The following is a 17,494-nucleotide window of genomic DNA, read 5'->3' on the forward strand; positions in this document are numbered from 1 at the left end:
GCGTGGCCCCGCCAAAGGCATGAGTGTCCCCCCAAAGCTACCCTGTTCCAAAGTGTGGCTGTCTGTGGCCACAGCACCTGAGAACTGTCAGGAGGATCTGCATGAACACAGTGGCCTCAGAGTCTTCCCAGAAATCTCTTCTGTGGAATAAACTATTTTCTCGAATCATCCTAAGTTTCAAGGCTATTACTTTTCATCTCCCTGTCACTTCCTTTTATCGGGCTATCAATTTCTTTAGCACAAGATTCTGTAACTGACTTAATTAATTTATTAACACTTCTCAAAGTTTAGGAAATAACAGCAATATTTTTTTCCTACATATTAAATTAGCAAAAAACCCTAGAAGCTGAATATCATATTAATATTTAATCTTTAAGATACAAGAATATATAGTAGGTAGGATGGTAGGCTCATAGCATGGGGGGAAAGGCACTGCTTGGTAGGGATACAGGAACATTCAGAACCTTTCTGGGGGAGCCAGGGCTCTTGTCTTAGGGTTATGCCAAAAACAACTTGGGGAGGAAAGGGTTTATTTCACTCACAATTCCATATAACAGTCCAATAGCAAAAACAGTGAGAGCAGAAACTCAAGCAGGACATGGATGGCACCTCCCCCAGCCTCTGGGGGCTCTGATACCCATCAGGTGTTCCAGAGCTTTGCTAGCTGGTCTTACATCAACTTGACACAAGCTAGTGTTATCTGCAAGGAGGGAACCTCAATTAAGAAAAATGACTCTGTAAGTTCTGACTACAGGGCATTTTCGTAATTAGTGATTGATGGGGGAGGGCCCAGACCATTGTGAGTGGTTCTACCTCTGGGCTAGTGGTCCTGGGCTCTATAGGAAAGCAGGCTGAGCAAGCCATGCGGAACAAGCCAGTAAGCAGTACCCCTCCAAGGCCTCTGCATCAGCTCCTGCCTCCAGGTTCCTGCCCTGCTTGAGATGAGATCAGAATGTACTATTCCACAATATGATAGGTTGACTTAAGGCTTAGAAAAACAGCAAATACTGAACAATATCTGAACACAGTGAAGCTACCTTTTTGTAAGAGAAATTTGTGTCTCTAAAGGAAATTTCCAGTTGCAAGTGTGTCTCCATGTCTGTTCTAGGAAGGACAGACAACTCTTAGCACTGGAAAGCAAAGAGCTGAATCTGCTAAGGACTCCTTATTTGCTTTTTATTTTCGATAGTACTGGGGATAAACCTGAGGCTTCATGAACTCTAGGCAAGCTCTCTGCCACTGAGTTCTGTTCCTAGGCCCTTGTTCTTGTTTAATGTGCTTTCTTGGTCAACTCCCATTATTGGCCTTCCTACCCACCCACCTTTTATATTTATTTATTTATTTATTCATTTATTTATTTATTTTTGTCTTTAGTTGAAGATACTTCAACCATATCTAAACCATTTCTTTGAGGTCACTCATTTTTCACTGGATAGTTCCCATGTGAACATGAGGCATATATGTTAGTGGCCTTCAGTTCGTTGCTTGTTAAACTGTCTTTTATTGTGGTGGTTCCTGTTGTCTAAGCAATTTCCTTGCAAAGCTTGTTAAGACCCAGGGAACTTGTTATGACTAAATAATCTTAAAGGCAGACTTGCTCCTTAACATAGGAAACCCTAAAGGGAGGCTTCTTAAGACCCAATGTTAACAAGTCAGGACTCAGGAAGTTCCTGAAACTCACCAGAAGAACAAGGTCCCACCACCCCCCAGGTTATATAAGCAGCAAGGTCTGCTGAGGAGGCACAACATAGCTGAGCCACCTAAAGTAGACTACATTCTTTGCCTTGCATATGAATGATTTCATCTAAAAAGATTATTAGCATAGAATAAAAAATAAGGGTGTATTTTGAAGTGTACTGTGATTACAACCATGCTTAAAACACTGGTTCAGAAAAGGATATCACCCTCATAGCTTCTGCCCAATGACCATACTCCTTGTTGGCTAGCATTAGTCTACTCTCTCAGGAATTTCTTGTCCAGCAATGTAACTGTTATTCATAGAAGGAACATTTCAACAGACCTATAAAGTCTTCAACAGAATGCACCGGTTCTTCACAACTGTTTGTTCAGAATGGAACATGGCCAGATTAATTTTGTTTCCCACACTGTTAACCGTTCTGCAAGGCTTTTTCCTAACTTTTTGTTGTCTGGGTTTTTGAGATAGACCTTGTGGAACCTGGGCTGACCTGGAACTTACTATGTAGCCCAGGCTGGCATCGCACTTTCAGCAATCACATAGTTTTAAGATGCCAACTGCTAAATTCTCTTTAAACTTTAGGACTCAGAACTTCTGCTCATCTCTGCAACTGCCCCCCACCCCCGGCTTAATTCACTTCACCAACCAAAAAAAATGTAAATTCACGCTAGGGCTAACTTGCAGAAAAGCAACATTTCTGTCTAAAAAGAGCTATAGGAGCCGATCCCAGGATAAGGTCCAGTGACAGGTTCCAAGAAGGCTGCCGGGCTATGCAGCCTCTTAGCACAGTCTGCCCCACTGCCCCACCACTGTTTACTCCCTGAGCTCTCTGTGCTCCTGAACGCCCCAGGATGGAGCTCTGAGGTCAACACAGGCTAGCCTTTGACGAAGTTAAATTCTTCCTTACCAACTGTCTCCACCATACTGGCCCTCAAGTTGGGTGGGAATAGTGCCGACCTAATTTTAGTGCCAAACTCACACCCAGCTTTGCTGTAAACCAATCCTAAACCTGGCTAAGTATGATCTTCATCTCCTCTTTATCAAGGCCTTAAACAAAATTCCAAAATGTAACTGAAATTGTGTTTTGCTCCTCTGAGAATTGTCAAGATGGTGCTCACTTCTATATGGCAATGAGCAGTAAACTGTATCCTGTATCAGTCTGGGGAGCGAGCACTCCCCAGAACATTGAACAACAGGTTTGGGTACAAGCACAATACTAAAGAAACTGCTTTGGGCCTATAGCAAAGGCAGAACAGAGCTAGGCGGGGTGGGGGGCAGGGGACTAAACTGAATACTGGGGAAAGAAGGTGGAGTACGGACGGAGAAGCCATGTAGCCCTACCAGAGACATACGCCGGACAGAACTTTACCCGGTAAGCCACAGCCATGTGGTGATACACAAATTAATAAAAATGGGTTAAATTAAGATGTAAGAGCTAGCCAATAAGAAGCTAGAGCTAAACAGACCAAGCAGTGATTTAATTAATAAAAAAAATAGCAAACTTTGTGCTCTATGTGAATCCTGCTTCCCGTCCTATGCTTATGCATGATTGGGTGTGCATGGCTAAAATGAGATACATTAGGGAAGGGAGTGCTTATTTCATTTGTCAGTAAAAGCAGAACTCCCTTACCACACCCTTTTTCTTTAACTCCATAAAAGAAAGTCCCAAACAATAACTGGGTACCTGGAGTAACCTCAAGGTACTTGTTGCTTGTTCATGTGGCTTTCTTTTAGATAAAGTTTCCTCACTATTTTGCATTTTTTCAAAATACTTATTTATTATGTATACAATATTCTGTTTGTGTGTATGCCTGATGGCCAGAACAGAGCACCAGATCCTATTACAGGTAGTTGTGAGCCACCATGTGGTTGCTGGGAATTGAACTCAGAACCTTTGGAAGAGCAGGCAATGCTCTTAACCTCTGAGCCATCTCTTTAGCCGCCTATTTTGCAAATTTTTGTGAGACCTTATTCTAACCCTTTGAGGCCAAGAATTTGGGAACACTCAGCCTAGACCTGAACCAACCACTGGTTAAAAAAATAAAACAAACAAACAACAACAAAAAAGAAACAGGTGGTGGTGGTGCATGCCTTTAATCCTAGCACTTGCGAGGCAGAGACAGGAGGATCTGTGCGGGTAGAGGCCAGCTTGGTCTACAGAACTAGTTCCAGGACAGCTAGGGCTGTTACAAAGAGAAACCCTGTCTTGAAACCCCCCCCCCCCAACCAAAAGAAAACACCCCAAAAAAAATAAAACAACAAAACAAACAACCACCACCACCACCAAAAGAACTCCCCCCTCTCTTTTTAATAATTAGGGTCATGTTTCAGTATTCATACACTTTGATATAACACCCCGTAGTGGGTAAAGACAGTGCAATTTGTTATTCTCATTGTCTTCTGTGGAACAATCAATAACAAACGAGAGAGAAACCTGTCTAGGCAGAAATCTGAGCTATTCATGTTGTAATAATGCAAGAAGAGTTCAAATACTTGCAGGTTTAATTGTAATAAAGATGCTCACAAAATCTCATAGCTCATATTGAGAAGCTTTGGGAGCTTCTTGGGAGCCTGACAAAGGCCTTCAAATGGGCTTTGGTGTTTAATAGGAGAACAGTTTATCATTGACTTCCACAAATGTCGACCTATCACAGCATGGATCCATCTCATGAAATCAAAAGACAGACTTCAGTTAACAGCAATTGTGCACTGAATGGATTTTCTGTGATGATGAAATAGACGGCTTATCATTTTGTCCAAGGCAGGACAAAAGAGGTGGCGGTACAGCTAGACCATGTCACAGCTGGCGAGGGCAGCATTCACCCATCGCCTCTCCACGTGGCAGTTATCTGTTCTGTGTCAAGCTTCCTAATGCAGACAAACTTCGATGGACTGATTTGCTAAACTGGCTCTGGCTAAACTAATTAGCATTCAGCTGCCCAGGTGACCGCCATCTTCTCCACAGGATGCTCACTCGGACCATTCACTCTCAACCTTTGCCCTCTAGGGCACATACAATCTTGTTCCCAGTCAACCACCAACAGAATCTGGGTCTATCTGCAAAGGTCCACAGGTCTCACGATGACAGGACCGGAGGGATTTATGCAGCTGCCATTCTAAGTAAGGCCACACTGATGATCGCAATGAAGGCAGAAGCATTAAGATTAAGCTGATAACTTTATTTAATATTTACCATTCAGCAGCAATGAACATGAACATCTGAACTAACAGAATCTCTTGAAATGTTCTGCTATGTAGCTGCTTTAGAAATACACTCACATGGTAAAGCCAACTATTCACTGCCAAAAAATAAAAAAAAAGAAGAAAGGAAAGATAAATGGCTTCAAGAGCAAATAACACTGATTTATTCTGTGCCCAAGCACTAGTCAAGAAATCTACTAAATTACACAGGAAAAGGAAATCAAAGAGGCTTTGTTATCTTATGCATGTCATCTTACTTAAGGGAAAGATTTTACTTCTTTAAAACAACGGAAACATGAAGCTTCCTACATACATGAATATGTGTGTATATAGATTTTAGGCTGTGATTACAAACACAAGGTGTTATTATAAATGCAAACGCTAGTTCAAGAAATTTCCAACTGCAAAACCTGCAAGATACAAAGCTAAAATTCATGTTCCTTTCCTCAGTTATGAATACTTTCACTAAACATAAATATTTTTACATATATTAATTTTCTGACATTCAAAATTGTAAAGTCAATATGGCAGAATTATTGTTAAAAGCACATATGTACAAATATTTTCCATACATAAAGTATTTGGCATAATTGTAACAATCATACTGCATCCACAACTGTTTGCTTTTATTTTTACTTTTTTTTTTACACATAATGGTATCTCTTATTAAAATTAACCAGTTATGTACAAAAATACTTGAACATTTATTATAGAAAACCTCTATAACCAGCCTCAACAGCATAGACCTGCTGAATGGTTTCATTAAGAGAATATAAAAAAGTGGTCACTGCCCTCCAGGTAAGCTAGCAACAAAAACAAACACGACTAAACTAAGATGAGCTTCCCAACAAAAGAGGGAAAATGTTGAACAACAGCCTGATTTAAAATACAGTTCATATCTATTGTCAATTGTTATAAACAGTCAGTGAAAGAAAACAACCAAGGTAAAAAATACATTACTACACACAAGGTGCTTTCCACACTCCTACACCTGCGTCTACTCTACCTCCATCTAAGATGCTACACTGCCACACCCATGCTAGAATGGTCCACAGTCCTCCGCCCCCAACCAGAGGACCGCGGGTTGAGCTGAGAAGCTAACCTATCCCGGTGAGAACGGAGAGTTTGAAGAATTCCTTGTTTCATGCAGGATTGAATGTTAATGCCCTCACTTTCTCAAAGTCCTTTAGCCTTCAATCACATTAACATATTTTCACTAAGGTTTTGTCTTCCTTCCCACTACTGATTTAATACTGTCCTGTATTGATTCCCAAATCCTTGTTAATGGGACACAGTAATTTGTGCCCATTTAATCCTTGAACGTCCGCTCTTCACGGCCGGCACGCTTTAGATAGGAAATCATCAAGTTGAGGAAGCACAAAATTCAAGTAAACACTTCTCCTCGGGTCTTTTGCTTAATCTAGCTGATTGGAACTCTGAAAGCAATTTGCACCTTGGAAAGTAATACAGTAGATAGCATGGTGTCGGGGCACTTAAAGATTTAGCAACCGATTCACAACACAGAGTTAAAGAGTGTAGACAGCTGTCAGACGTCAGAACAACTTCCTGTCCCAATCCGTGCAAGCCTTAAGCATCTCATCCAACCAGCCTGCTTTAACCTTTAATCCTGAGGATGTGCACTCAACATTCTGCTCAAGGGGAGGGCCAAACCCGTCCTGATAATTACTAGAGTCTTCTTAAGGAAGGGCCATTGTGTTAGGACTTGCGCAGACACGATCAGCTTTCTCAGAGTATCAAGTATTCAGAAAAAGGTATACAACATCATCACGCACTGTATTGCTTGACAATACTGTATTGGTTTTAAGATTAAACTACGTTAAAAAAGTGAACATAAAAAGGTACAAAAGGAGTCTTTTTTCACGATTTACCACTTTCAAATGAGAAACGTTTTAATGAGACTCAGCCATACTTCATATAACATCTGGCGTTTTAGATCAGTAACTTTTAATATTGTGCAAATTATATTAATAAGCAAATTTAATCCCATTCATTTAAAGAAAGGTCTGAGTAAGATATTAAAGTGCCTACACTAAGTGTCTTCTCATCAGACTTATTTTGTAAACTGCAAAGAATTCATCGCAGGTACATAGAAAAGTGACTTAGAGCTGAGACACCTTGCGGGGCAGGGGCCTGGGCCTCGGGCCGGGCTCAGTCCTTCGGGTCCCATTCTCCAGGTGGCTGGATCGCGCAGCCAAGGGCTTGGGGGGCAGAGCAGGTGGCTCGGAGGTGACAGGGATGGAGAGGCTGTGAGGTAGCGGGACAGGGCGCCGCAGAGTCCGCTCGTAGACGCTGTACGGGGGCGGGGTTTTGCTCTCCTTGCGTACTGGCTCCTCCGACCCGCTGAAGCTGGGCACGGGCATGGGCACCGGCATGGGCACCGGCATGGGCACGGGCCCTGGCCCCGGCCCCGACTGTTCGTTTGCCTGGTTTTCAAAGCCTGAGGTTTCCGACGTGCTACACCGGCTGAGCGACGAGATCCCACTGCTATAGCTGCCCGACAAGACCGGGGAGTTTGAGCTCAGTCCTGGGGAGTTGTACTCCACTGGAGACGGGGTGAAGGACTGTACGGAGCCCTGCTCCCACCAGAGGTGGGGAAGCAAGAAGAGACAACGGTTAGAGATATTTCCCTAAACCCCTGTGATGAAGCCCTAGCCTCCAGTGCCTGCTGGCTGGCCGGACTTGGGAGACGTCGGGAAGGAACTGTGACCCTAATCCAACTTGAATGACTGATATCCATATAAAGACCTTGGGTTTACAGAGAAGTGTGTAATACAGACCCACAGAACAAAGGCCGCGTGAACCCACAGAGAACAAGTGCCCATCATGAGGTGCGCAAACCAAGTCTACCAACACCTCTAGTCTCCAGGCATGCATGTATATGTGTGACTGGACCTGTGTGTGGGTACACAGGGGTGTATATGTGACTGTGTGGACATGTGTGTGTGGGCGCACATGCATGACTGTATATATCTGTATGAGTGTGTGGTATGGATGTGTGTATGTGTGTGTGTATGAATGTGTTTGTTTATGTGTGTATGTGGATGTGTGTGCACACAAATATATATGTATGAATGTGTGTATGAATGTGTTTGTTTATGTGTGTATGTGGATGTGTGTGTGTGCACACAAATGTATATGTGTGTATGTGTGTGTGTATGAATGTGTTTATGTGTGTATGTGGATGTGTGTGCACACAAATGTATATATACGAATGTGTGTGTATGTGTGTGTATGAATGTGTTTGTTTATGTGTGGATGTGGATGTGTGTGTGCACACAAATGTATATGTGTGTATGTGTATGAATGTGTTTGTGTGTGTACGTGTATTTGTGCGCACACAAACGTATAAGTAAGAATGTGTGTGAGTGTGTGTGTATGCAGGTAAGTCACAGGCTGCTGGGTGTCATTCCTGAGAAGTCATCCCTCTCATTGTTCTGAGACAGTGTTTCTCCCTGGCCTGAAGTTTGCCAAGTCAGGCTGACTGCCCAGGGAGCACTAAGGACCTGACTCTGTTTCCCCAGCACCGGGCTGGGTAGTGCATACCATAGCTGCTTTTCTTTATGGGTTCAGGGGACTGGACTGAGGTCCTCATGCTGTCAAGGCAAGCACTTTACTGACTGGGTTACTTCTCCAGCCCCTAGCCTCTCTTTTAAAAAGAAATAAGGCGGTAGGCAAGGATCCGTCCATTTAATATGAACATACAATTAAGCATGGTGAATTATGAGATCCAAGATCACCAATATCTTTTTTAAAAAAGAGATCAAATTCAAAACAAGACAGGTTAAGTTCAGTCACCTGTAAATGATCATGATACTTTGGAGGTGTGGGGGAACACCCTAAATTCCATCGCATAAGATACCGAAGTGCATTCCAGCCTTAGGAAAGCTTGAAACTTGGGAGTAGTGTGCCCTCTAAAGTAACCTGGGAGTTACAGCACAAAGTATGATCTCTCTCTCTCTCTCTCTCTCTCTCTCTCTCTCTCTCTCTCTCTCTCTCTCTCTCTCTCTCCCTCTCTCTCTCCCACCCCAAATACATGCAGCAAATATCAGCTTGCTAACTGGAGCTATCTAACAGGTGTGTGAAGATTTTCCAGCAAGGCTCCCTCCTTCTTTAAGAACTTAATCTCTCCATTACTTATTGTCTTATTTCTACTCCGCAAAATGGAATTGAAACACAGACAGTAATTCCATCACCGCGTGTGGGAGTGTTTGGAGGATTCACAGGTGCAAAGATGTGGAAGGCTAGTGCTGCCTTCCTCCCCATATCAGAGCGTTGACAAGCCACAGCCTCCACGGCAAACGCACGCGGGCCACATGGGCTTCACAATGATAGCCAGCTGCGCTTCAGAGTGACGGCAAAACTAGAAATTTATCGCACTTCCCAGAGAACTTTTCCAGCAGGGATTTTTGGCAACAGAATCAAGCCACCCTTCTTGAGGGACTTCTCCTTTTTTTGGTGTTTCTCTGCTTCCATCAGAGACTGTCCTGAGCAGCCAGGAGTCACAACCTGTCCCGAAGTGTTTGTGGAGACTAATCCGTTCTTTTCACCTCAGCTAGCACTGTCTCATCAACACAAAGGACTGCAGGCACTGTGGACACTAAGTTCCTGGTACAAAAGCATCTTTTCTACACACTCACTCCAACCTCTTGTTTTCTCCTGGGCTTGGAGCCAGTCCAACTCAGTCTGCACAGAGGCTAAATATCACTTTGTCTTCATGAGGGATCTGTATGCTTAGAGATGTTAGGTAGCCTGCATATATGTAACAATTCGAACATCTGAGCTTGAAACCTTCTAGTTTGTTCTCCATTTTTACCGTCATGTATTCCATGACCAAGTATGAGTTTGTAATGGGAGACCTCTTTAGTACAAAGTATTAAGAGGACAAGTTGAATTTGGCTTTGTCAAAATGCATGAGGTTGACGATAAAACCCAAAAACGTACAGAAGAAAAATCTAGTAGACTTCAATTACTGGCGCTGTTCAATCTGTACAAACACATACATATGTGTTTGGTGTGTTTCTAATCAAAAGACTAAGTCAAAACCTAGGAGTTATACCGCGACTGTATTCAATAGATTTGTAGACTATAGTTTGTTAAGTTCTCATGGCCACTATTGGGAGAATTAAACTGCTATTACTAAACAACAAAACAAATAATTAAAAACAACAGTAACAACCACCAGAAAGTACCGCATTCTTGGGTGAAGCCCTTGGGGGGGCGGGGAGCAGGTTGCTTTTCTGTCCATTTTCCCTCCCTTTTGCGGTAGGCTCTGTGACTGGACTGTAGGAATGAAAGCACCTTTTGATGTACAAAAACGGGGTCATATTTCAAGGAAAAAAAGAACCAGTCCAAGGACAGGCTTGTACCTTCAGCGGAGACCGTCCAGCAGGTGATGGGGAGACAGATGTCGTGTGTCTTGCTGGTGAAGCTGTAGATGGAGAGAGAACATTGAAGAAAAACCAGAGAGCGGCGCCTGCCCTCTGCATGTACAAACCCAAGCAGATGAGTTAGTGTGTAAGGCCCGCCTCAGCAAGGGGAGGGAAACGTTAGAAGAATCCACCTGGTGCCCATCTAGACCAGATTCCTCACAGAGGACGGTGTCTCCAAGACATGGGCCCATTAGTAAAAAGTTACAGGTGCACACACGATGCTCTGACTAGAACGGTATGGCCCAGACTGCTCCAATGGCCTTTCTGTTCCTTTCTTCCCTTTTACTTTTTGTTGACAAGGCTTCATGTAATCCAAGCTGGTTTTGAATTCCCTATGTATCTGTGGATAACACTGAACTGCTTACTTGCCCGACTCCACCTCCTGAGTGCTTGGGTTACTGGGTTGTGCTACCACACGTGGCTCTAATATTCTTCTGATGTCCAGACACTGTTCATTACTCAATCTCTTTATCTCATAACACGCTTCTGATGTGAAGGGCCAGGAGTCCTTGGGGGATGGCTGCTGTCTCTGACCTGAGAGGCAATGGGGATGCAAAGGCCACCCAGACAGCCTAGAACAGGCCCATCGAGCTATCCTGCAAGCCTTCTGTTCCACCCCATCTTCCTGCATCCCAATGCAGATGGAACTCTTGTCCCTGTCAATACAAAAGGCCAGCAGCTTCCCATTGCTCCTCTAACACCTGTCCTTAGGCCCTCTTCCCCCAGTCCCCTGACTGTCAGGTCCCACTGCCATGGCAAAGAAGAGTAACCTCTGCTTCTCCTGGGATTCTAGGTCTGACACTGGGACCCGGCACGTGAGACAGTGCAGCTCCGTGTCTCCTTAGGGGTCAGAGCTTGCTCTCTAGGGCTTAGCATAGCATAGAAAATAGCTTGTGACGTAGGGTGGGGGTCAGCCACACTTCCCAGTTCCACAGTGACTCGGCAAAGGTGTGCTAAGCTCCTCTGTGGTCACCTGCCACTCTTCCAGCCAGCACTGTGAGGCTTGTAACTCGTCAAAACCTACAGAAAAGCTGAAAGGAGGAAGGACAGACAGTCTCACAGCCCCACAACACTGACTACAGACAAGGACATCAGGACAGACCACGAAAGCAATCAGTGCAGAAGGGAGAGCGGCCCTGCCAATCAATCTACTTGGAAGGAGAAGGGTTAGCTGGCTGTGCTGAGTTCATTAGCACACCGCAGGGTCGGGCAGCCTCAGCCCCGCACGCCGGCTCCTAACATCAGTGCTGGCTCTCTGTTCTCACGTGTGGTGAGTGCTGACTAGGAAGGAAATCATGTGTGGACAGAGAAAGCAGCCCTGATGAGGGCTCCACGTCTGCTGCTACTGTGGCAGAGGTCAAGGCTTCCTCTTGCTTTTGATTCAGTCTCAGACAATAGCGCAGCCCTGGCACCTAGTGCTCATTCTCAGAGCTGTTTTTTCTGGAAAGGTGCTTTCTGCATGCCTAAAAAAGTCCACCAGCATCCTTGTGGTCAAACTGGAACTGTCTCAGGAGACCAGAGAGCATTGATAATATTCATTCCTTAGTAAGAACTGTCAATCTTATTGTTCCTTAAAAATGCCTTTCAAGTGTCCATATTCAGGGGCACAACCAGGCCTTCGAACTAGAGACTCCCTGAATGTATGTGTATCGGCAATGAAGTACAAATGATTTGGCTGACCAGCCCACATTCCCACAGTCAGGCTGATAGACCAATGAAATGATTAATAAAATTAGTTATTCCTCGCTCTGTCGAAACCTCTCACATGCCTTTCAGAAACTAAAGGATGAACAGCTACACTACAGCAAACAGGAAAAAAAAAAAGAGAGAGAGAGAAAGAAAGAAACAGGAATGCCCAGTCTAGAAAAATCTGCCAAGGAAAGAGCACCACATTTTCTTGGATTCTTAGGCCGGCTATATCTGTAAAGCTCCAGCCGACATGGGTAAGTACCCACAAGACCTGGCTACTGGAAAAAGCAGTCACTTAAAAGCAGGAAGCCTTGTTTAAAACTGCCTCTCATGCAAGTCACCAAGCGCAGTGGGTTGGAAAGATGGCCTTTTTCACCAGAAGTTCCTAAGAGAGTTAGCTTTGCCTCTGAGTTTCTCCTGAGACCCAGGGCCAGGCTGCAAGCTCCCCTGGACATTTTCAGCACTCGGATGTAACCTTTGGGCTGAGAAGACCTGAGGTCGATTTCATGAACCACACTCCTAAGAGATGCAGGTTCCTGCGTTGGGCCTCTGAGCGGTAACTACCACTGGACACAGCGTTAGCTCTCAGAGCAGTAGACAACTTAGGATGTCAGAAGTGGCTTGAAGCCACTGTGAGCTGGTCCTTATGTGAGTCAGCTGAAACATTGATATCATTGTTGAAGATTCAAGAAAGCGGCTGAGTTAGCAGAGATTGGTGCAAGCAGGGTTTAGAGGAAGCTGGAGTGGCCCAAGGAGCCAGAAGGGTTGCGCGTGGTAAGGGGAGAAGATGGCATGCTCAGAGCTTACCCGAGGGGCTGTCTGGCTGCGTGGCAGAGGTGCAGGGAACGGGAGCAAGCACCAGAAGTGAATTACGTTGCTAGTAAGACTTTTACCTCAGATACCAGGTGCTTATCATTCTCTGAGGAACTCAGCATGAGATGAAATACTCAGTATAACTCATTTTTATAAAAGTGGTCGTTCAAAGGCTTCAAATACCCACCAGTCTGTGTGGGCCTTGGAGGGACAGGGGGAGAAATAAGTTTCCCACCGTCCGACATGTTCTTGGCTTCCTTCCCACTGTCCAGGCTCCAGCTGCTAGGGGTGGGATTCACAGCTGGAAGGGAATAACAAGGCTAAAAACACAAGATCCAGCTTTGCCTTTCAAATATTTGAGATCTTAGGAGAAAGTCAGAATTATCCAGAATGAAAAAAAAAATCAACTGGATTTAAAAAAACAAACAAACAAACAAACAAAAAAACCCCACAAACCCTAAGCCCCAAACAAGCAGGAAACTCCCTGAACACTAAAGCTCTCTAATTGGTAACTTGACAGTCAGAGTCGACATTTAATTGGCTAACAGCGTGGCTCTTTATTTCTCTCAAGCTGTCAAATAGGACCTCAAATCTCCCTGCCAGAGAGTATAGCCACCTGCTGAGAATTGCGAACGTGTTTAGATGCCAGAAAACAGATGGAAAATACAGTCATCCGTCTATTTGTAGACATTTCTGGACCAGTGTCATCTAAAGGAGGCGGGGAGGCAAGTGGCACTCTCGTATTTCCACTGTGTGGTGGAAAGACCTTGGACTGGTCTGAGGATGTTACGCCATCTCCCTGCCCGGTGCTGTCCAGCAAGCACTATTCCTGCATTGAGCGATCACACTAACTAACTCCTGAGCAAACAACTTGGACTGCTGATACGTTCTTCTTATTCTGTAATCCATCTGCCCTGGGCATCAAGGTGTAGAAATAGGGAGAGGCCTGCTGGGAAGCGGGCAGGATACACAAGGCTATGAGCAGACACTCCTAGAGAAGAGTAAACCAGAGTTCCGGCTTGCTTCCTGTGCAGACACTGCCATCTGATGGACCCAGTGAGGATTGCCACGTTTTAGTCTTCCAAATTACTGTTTTGACTCAATGGGGCAGGATTGTTTTAAACGTAATTTTTTCTCTATTCCTTTTATATTTTCTCCGTGGGTTTCTTTAGCACAGTGGGTAAAAATAGCAACACGATCCCAGTTTCTACTGATAAAGACCAATGCTCGACTTAGAACATGAAAGCTAATTCCATACTTTAAAATAATTGTGGCGAGGTCCTCGCTAATTTCTACCTCCCTTTGGGAAGTTTTAATGTTAATGTATCAGTGTACATGGTAATACAGCCTAGTTCTTAATGGGGGCAATTAAAATGCACTTTCCTGGGACATTTCATTAGTGAGTCTTGACTCATTGGCTGGAGAGCCTGCTGTTTTTGAGGCCTGCCGACCCTAAGATAGGCACATGGGTGACTTACTGTACGTCCCCACACCCACAGTTGCCAGGGTGACATTCTTCTGCCCTTCCTCTTCTGCAGGATCCTAATTGGCTATTTACCACTATACATGCATCTGGTTCTTATGTGTGTGCGCACGACCTTGAGGCGGGGCACACTCCATTATGCACTGGACTGCAATGCTTACAGAGTATTTAATTGTACAAGAGCCTATCCGAGTCACCACAACCACAGACAAGCAGCCCGAAAGGGCTGTAAAGAGACAAGGGACGCAGACTATGGAATCAATCTGAGGACTAGCTACTTGGATTGTGAGAACTGATGGCCTAAGTGGCAACTTTGCTTCAGGAAGTGCAGGCTTCACCTGGGCTGGCTGAACAACAGAAAGTCATTACACAGAGGGGTTCATTCCTAAATTGCTCAGATTCTGTTCTTTATAGGTGATGGAGACTGGATCATGAATGCACGTTTCGCTAATTCCCTGAAGATCATTAAACCTGCCACATGGCACAGGACAGACTGGAGAAGAGGAGGACACAACAAACCCTGACACGTTCTAGGGCCCCCGAGGGGTTGGATGACACCCACCTTTCTCAGGTGTGGAAAGATTGGGGTCACTGCGTGGCAAGGCCCCATCTCCAATATGATTAAACAGCGTTCTCTGGAAAGGGAAAAGACACATGTTTGTGATGCGATACGCTGAGATCCCTTTTAGAAAATGATATGATTGTCTCCTTATGAAACTTTTTGCTCAAAACATTTTCAATATGGTGTAATGAGCCTATGAACAAAGAATTAAACTATATTTAAGTAGAAAGTGGGGACAGAGCCTTAAGTTTTCTGAAAGAAACACAACGAAAACTGTGCTTCATATTAAATATAAATGCTTAATACAGTTATTTATTTTTAAATAGTTTTAATTATTAAATAACTCATAATAAACATAGGGATAGTTAATATTAAATATCAGCTAAGTACAGTGTTCTCTAAGCAATAAGCATATTGCTAGAATGGCAGCCTGACCTATGCATAGGAACTAGAGGAGAAACAGCAATCCAAACATCTACAGTATGGGTGAACTCTATTGGCTGAAATCCCATAGTAGGTAAAAAGCATAAACTGATGAATGATCTATAATTTCTAACCTACACAATTACCAATTTTAAATGGCTCTACCTAATTCATGGAGAGAAACAGTGGACACCTACAACAGCTGTGCATTACTGCAGTTTGGGTAGCATAGGCACTGTTTCAGATTTCACCCGAGGCAGAGAACTTGGGACTAATCAAGGGCGCCCTTCAGAGTTCCCCCTGCTGATGCATGTTCTCTTAGAGCGGATGAAACAGACTGTGAAATCCCCTTGCATTGCCAGTGACAACGGGAAATAAAACTGGTTAGCTGGTTCAGCCAAACGCACTCAGCAATCACTTCTGCAAGCCATCAGTGCTGCGCAGAGGCGGCTTCCTGGGCCTTTCGGGAAGATCACACAATCAGCAAAGATAAACCAATCAAGCCAAATCCCACTCGCTCTCATCCACTTCCAGATGCAGCCACAGACTTCTGCCAGGATGGTGTAGAAAAACAGAGAAATTAGCGGGAGCAGAAACAGTTTGTTCTGCTCTTAAGATTAGTTCCAAACAAACGTTACAACTCAGGGCTACAACATAAATCTTCAATTTTGTACCCACCCTCCAATGCACATAGTTCCTCTGGGCTAAACCTGTGTCCCTGCGCTCACTCAGGTCAAAAGGAATCATTTTAGGTGAGGTTTGAGTGACAGGCGGAACCACATTCCCTAGCTCCTATGAGGGGTTCAGGGACATCTGCAGGACACAGTTGCTTCCTGGTAATGCATGGAAGAATAATGGCAAAGGCAAAGAGAACAGCCCTGCACTGGGGGTTGGGCGGTGAGGGAGTGGAGGGTGGGACTCAGCTGTAGCTATCTTCAAGAGCTGTTGGCAAACAGGCAGTTCTGGGCAGAAGCAGTAGTCTTCTGCAAACTTAAGGGGTTCCCCCTCCCCAGACTTCTGCTCCATACACATGCAGACACACACACAGATGCTTCATTCATTAGCTCCCCCTTGGGATGTTGCTGTAGCAGCAGTGAACAGGTTGTGACGAAGAAGCACCCAGACATTCTCTCTCCGCTTTGCTGTTACAAGCTGTAATCCAGACAGCTCTCTAGAACACTGGTTCTCAACCTCTGAGGCCAGACCCCACTGGGAGTTGAATCAGATATTCTGCACATCAGATAGTTACATTACGATTTATAGCAGGAGCAAAATAGAGTTATGAAGTATCAGGGAAATAATTTTATGGCTGGGGGTCACCACAACATGAGGAACTGTATTAAAAGGTCGCAGGATTAGGAAGACTGAGAACCACTGCTCTAGACTTATGAGTCAGATGGCGTCCCGACAGTGGCAGAGACCGGCGGCGGGCACCCAGCTGGCCTGGACTCTGATTGCTTTCAACAGCTACTGTGTGCTTCTGCAGAGATTCACAAACAACCCCACACTTCTCCGTTTTCTGGCTTCTGATTCACCCGCAGGAGTACCTGGGAAGGCTCCACAGGTGTTGGGTAAATGGCACTGCATGGTCTGTCTCTTGGGGACAGGCAAGAGTTTTCTCTGGAATGTTTGTGTTTGTCAGACAACAAAGGAGAAGCTGGGAAGAGAAACAGAGAAATTATCAGTGTGGCAGCCAAGTGGGGTCTGCTCTCGGAAAACCGAGCATTGTGGCAGTTGCCTACAGTACAGACCACTGAAGCCACAGTTCCTGGGGCCGGGAAGATGCTTTGGGTACCAGTCACCCCATCCCCAGCTCTGCACTGACCTCTGGCACTCGATGGGGCAGAGCTTGTCACATTAGGTGAAGCAGAGTGAGTGGAACTCAGGCTTGAGGTAGATGGGCTGGGCTGGAAACAGAGAGATTGTCATACGTGGTTAGGAGCGCCAGCTCATAATGACATTTGAAGCAAAACACCAACACTTATCTTTTCAAATTAGAAAAAAAAAAAAAAACAGAAACAAAACCCCCAAAGGCCATTTAGAAGCACAGTGAAGTCTTAATAACTGAGCCGGACAAGGAAGTTTGCCTGGATTAATCAGGCACCTGAGATTTCCACTATGGCTGAAGGGACCTCTCAAGTGTGAGTCTCCACATGCCATGGCTTGTGTGTGGTATG

At 44.7% G+C, this 17,494-nt stretch overlaps 1 protein-coding gene across 3 annotated transcripts in view; it reads right to left on the reverse strand.

Moving 5' to 3' along the window:
* Window positions 1-4,854: 4,854 nt before the first annotated feature.
* Window positions 4,855-17,494, reverse strand: part of Dock4 (dedicator of cytokinesis 4) — a 393,633-nt gene continuing 380,993 nt past the window's right edge. For 2 of the 3 annotated variants that reach the window (XM_013347825.2, XM_026782413.1), the window contains 6 exons: window positions 17,143-17,224; window positions 16,865-16,974; window positions 14,895-14,967; window positions 13,037-13,150; window positions 10,285-10,346; window positions 4,855-7,491 (listed from right to left, as the gene is read on the reverse strand). In XM_013347825.2, the coding sequence (XP_013203279.2) occupies window positions 7,018-7,491; window positions 10,285-10,346; window positions 13,037-13,150; window positions 14,895-14,967; window positions 16,865-16,974; window positions 17,143-17,224 (915 nt within the window). In that variant the 3' untranslated portion in view covers window positions 4,855-7,017. The remainder of the gene's footprint in view (window positions 7,492-10,284; window positions 10,347-13,036; window positions 13,151-14,894; window positions 14,968-16,864; window positions 16,975-17,142; window positions 17,225-17,494) is intronic. The other variant, XM_026782419.1, reaches the window with a different exon arrangement.

The sequence above is a fragment of the Microtus ochrogaster genome, chromosome 1, assembly GCF_000317375.1.
Source record: "Microtus ochrogaster isolate Prairie Vole_2 chromosome 1, MicOch1.0, whole genome shotgun sequence".
NCBI lineage: Eukaryota > Metazoa > Chordata > Mammalia > Rodentia > Cricetidae > Microtus > Microtus ochrogaster.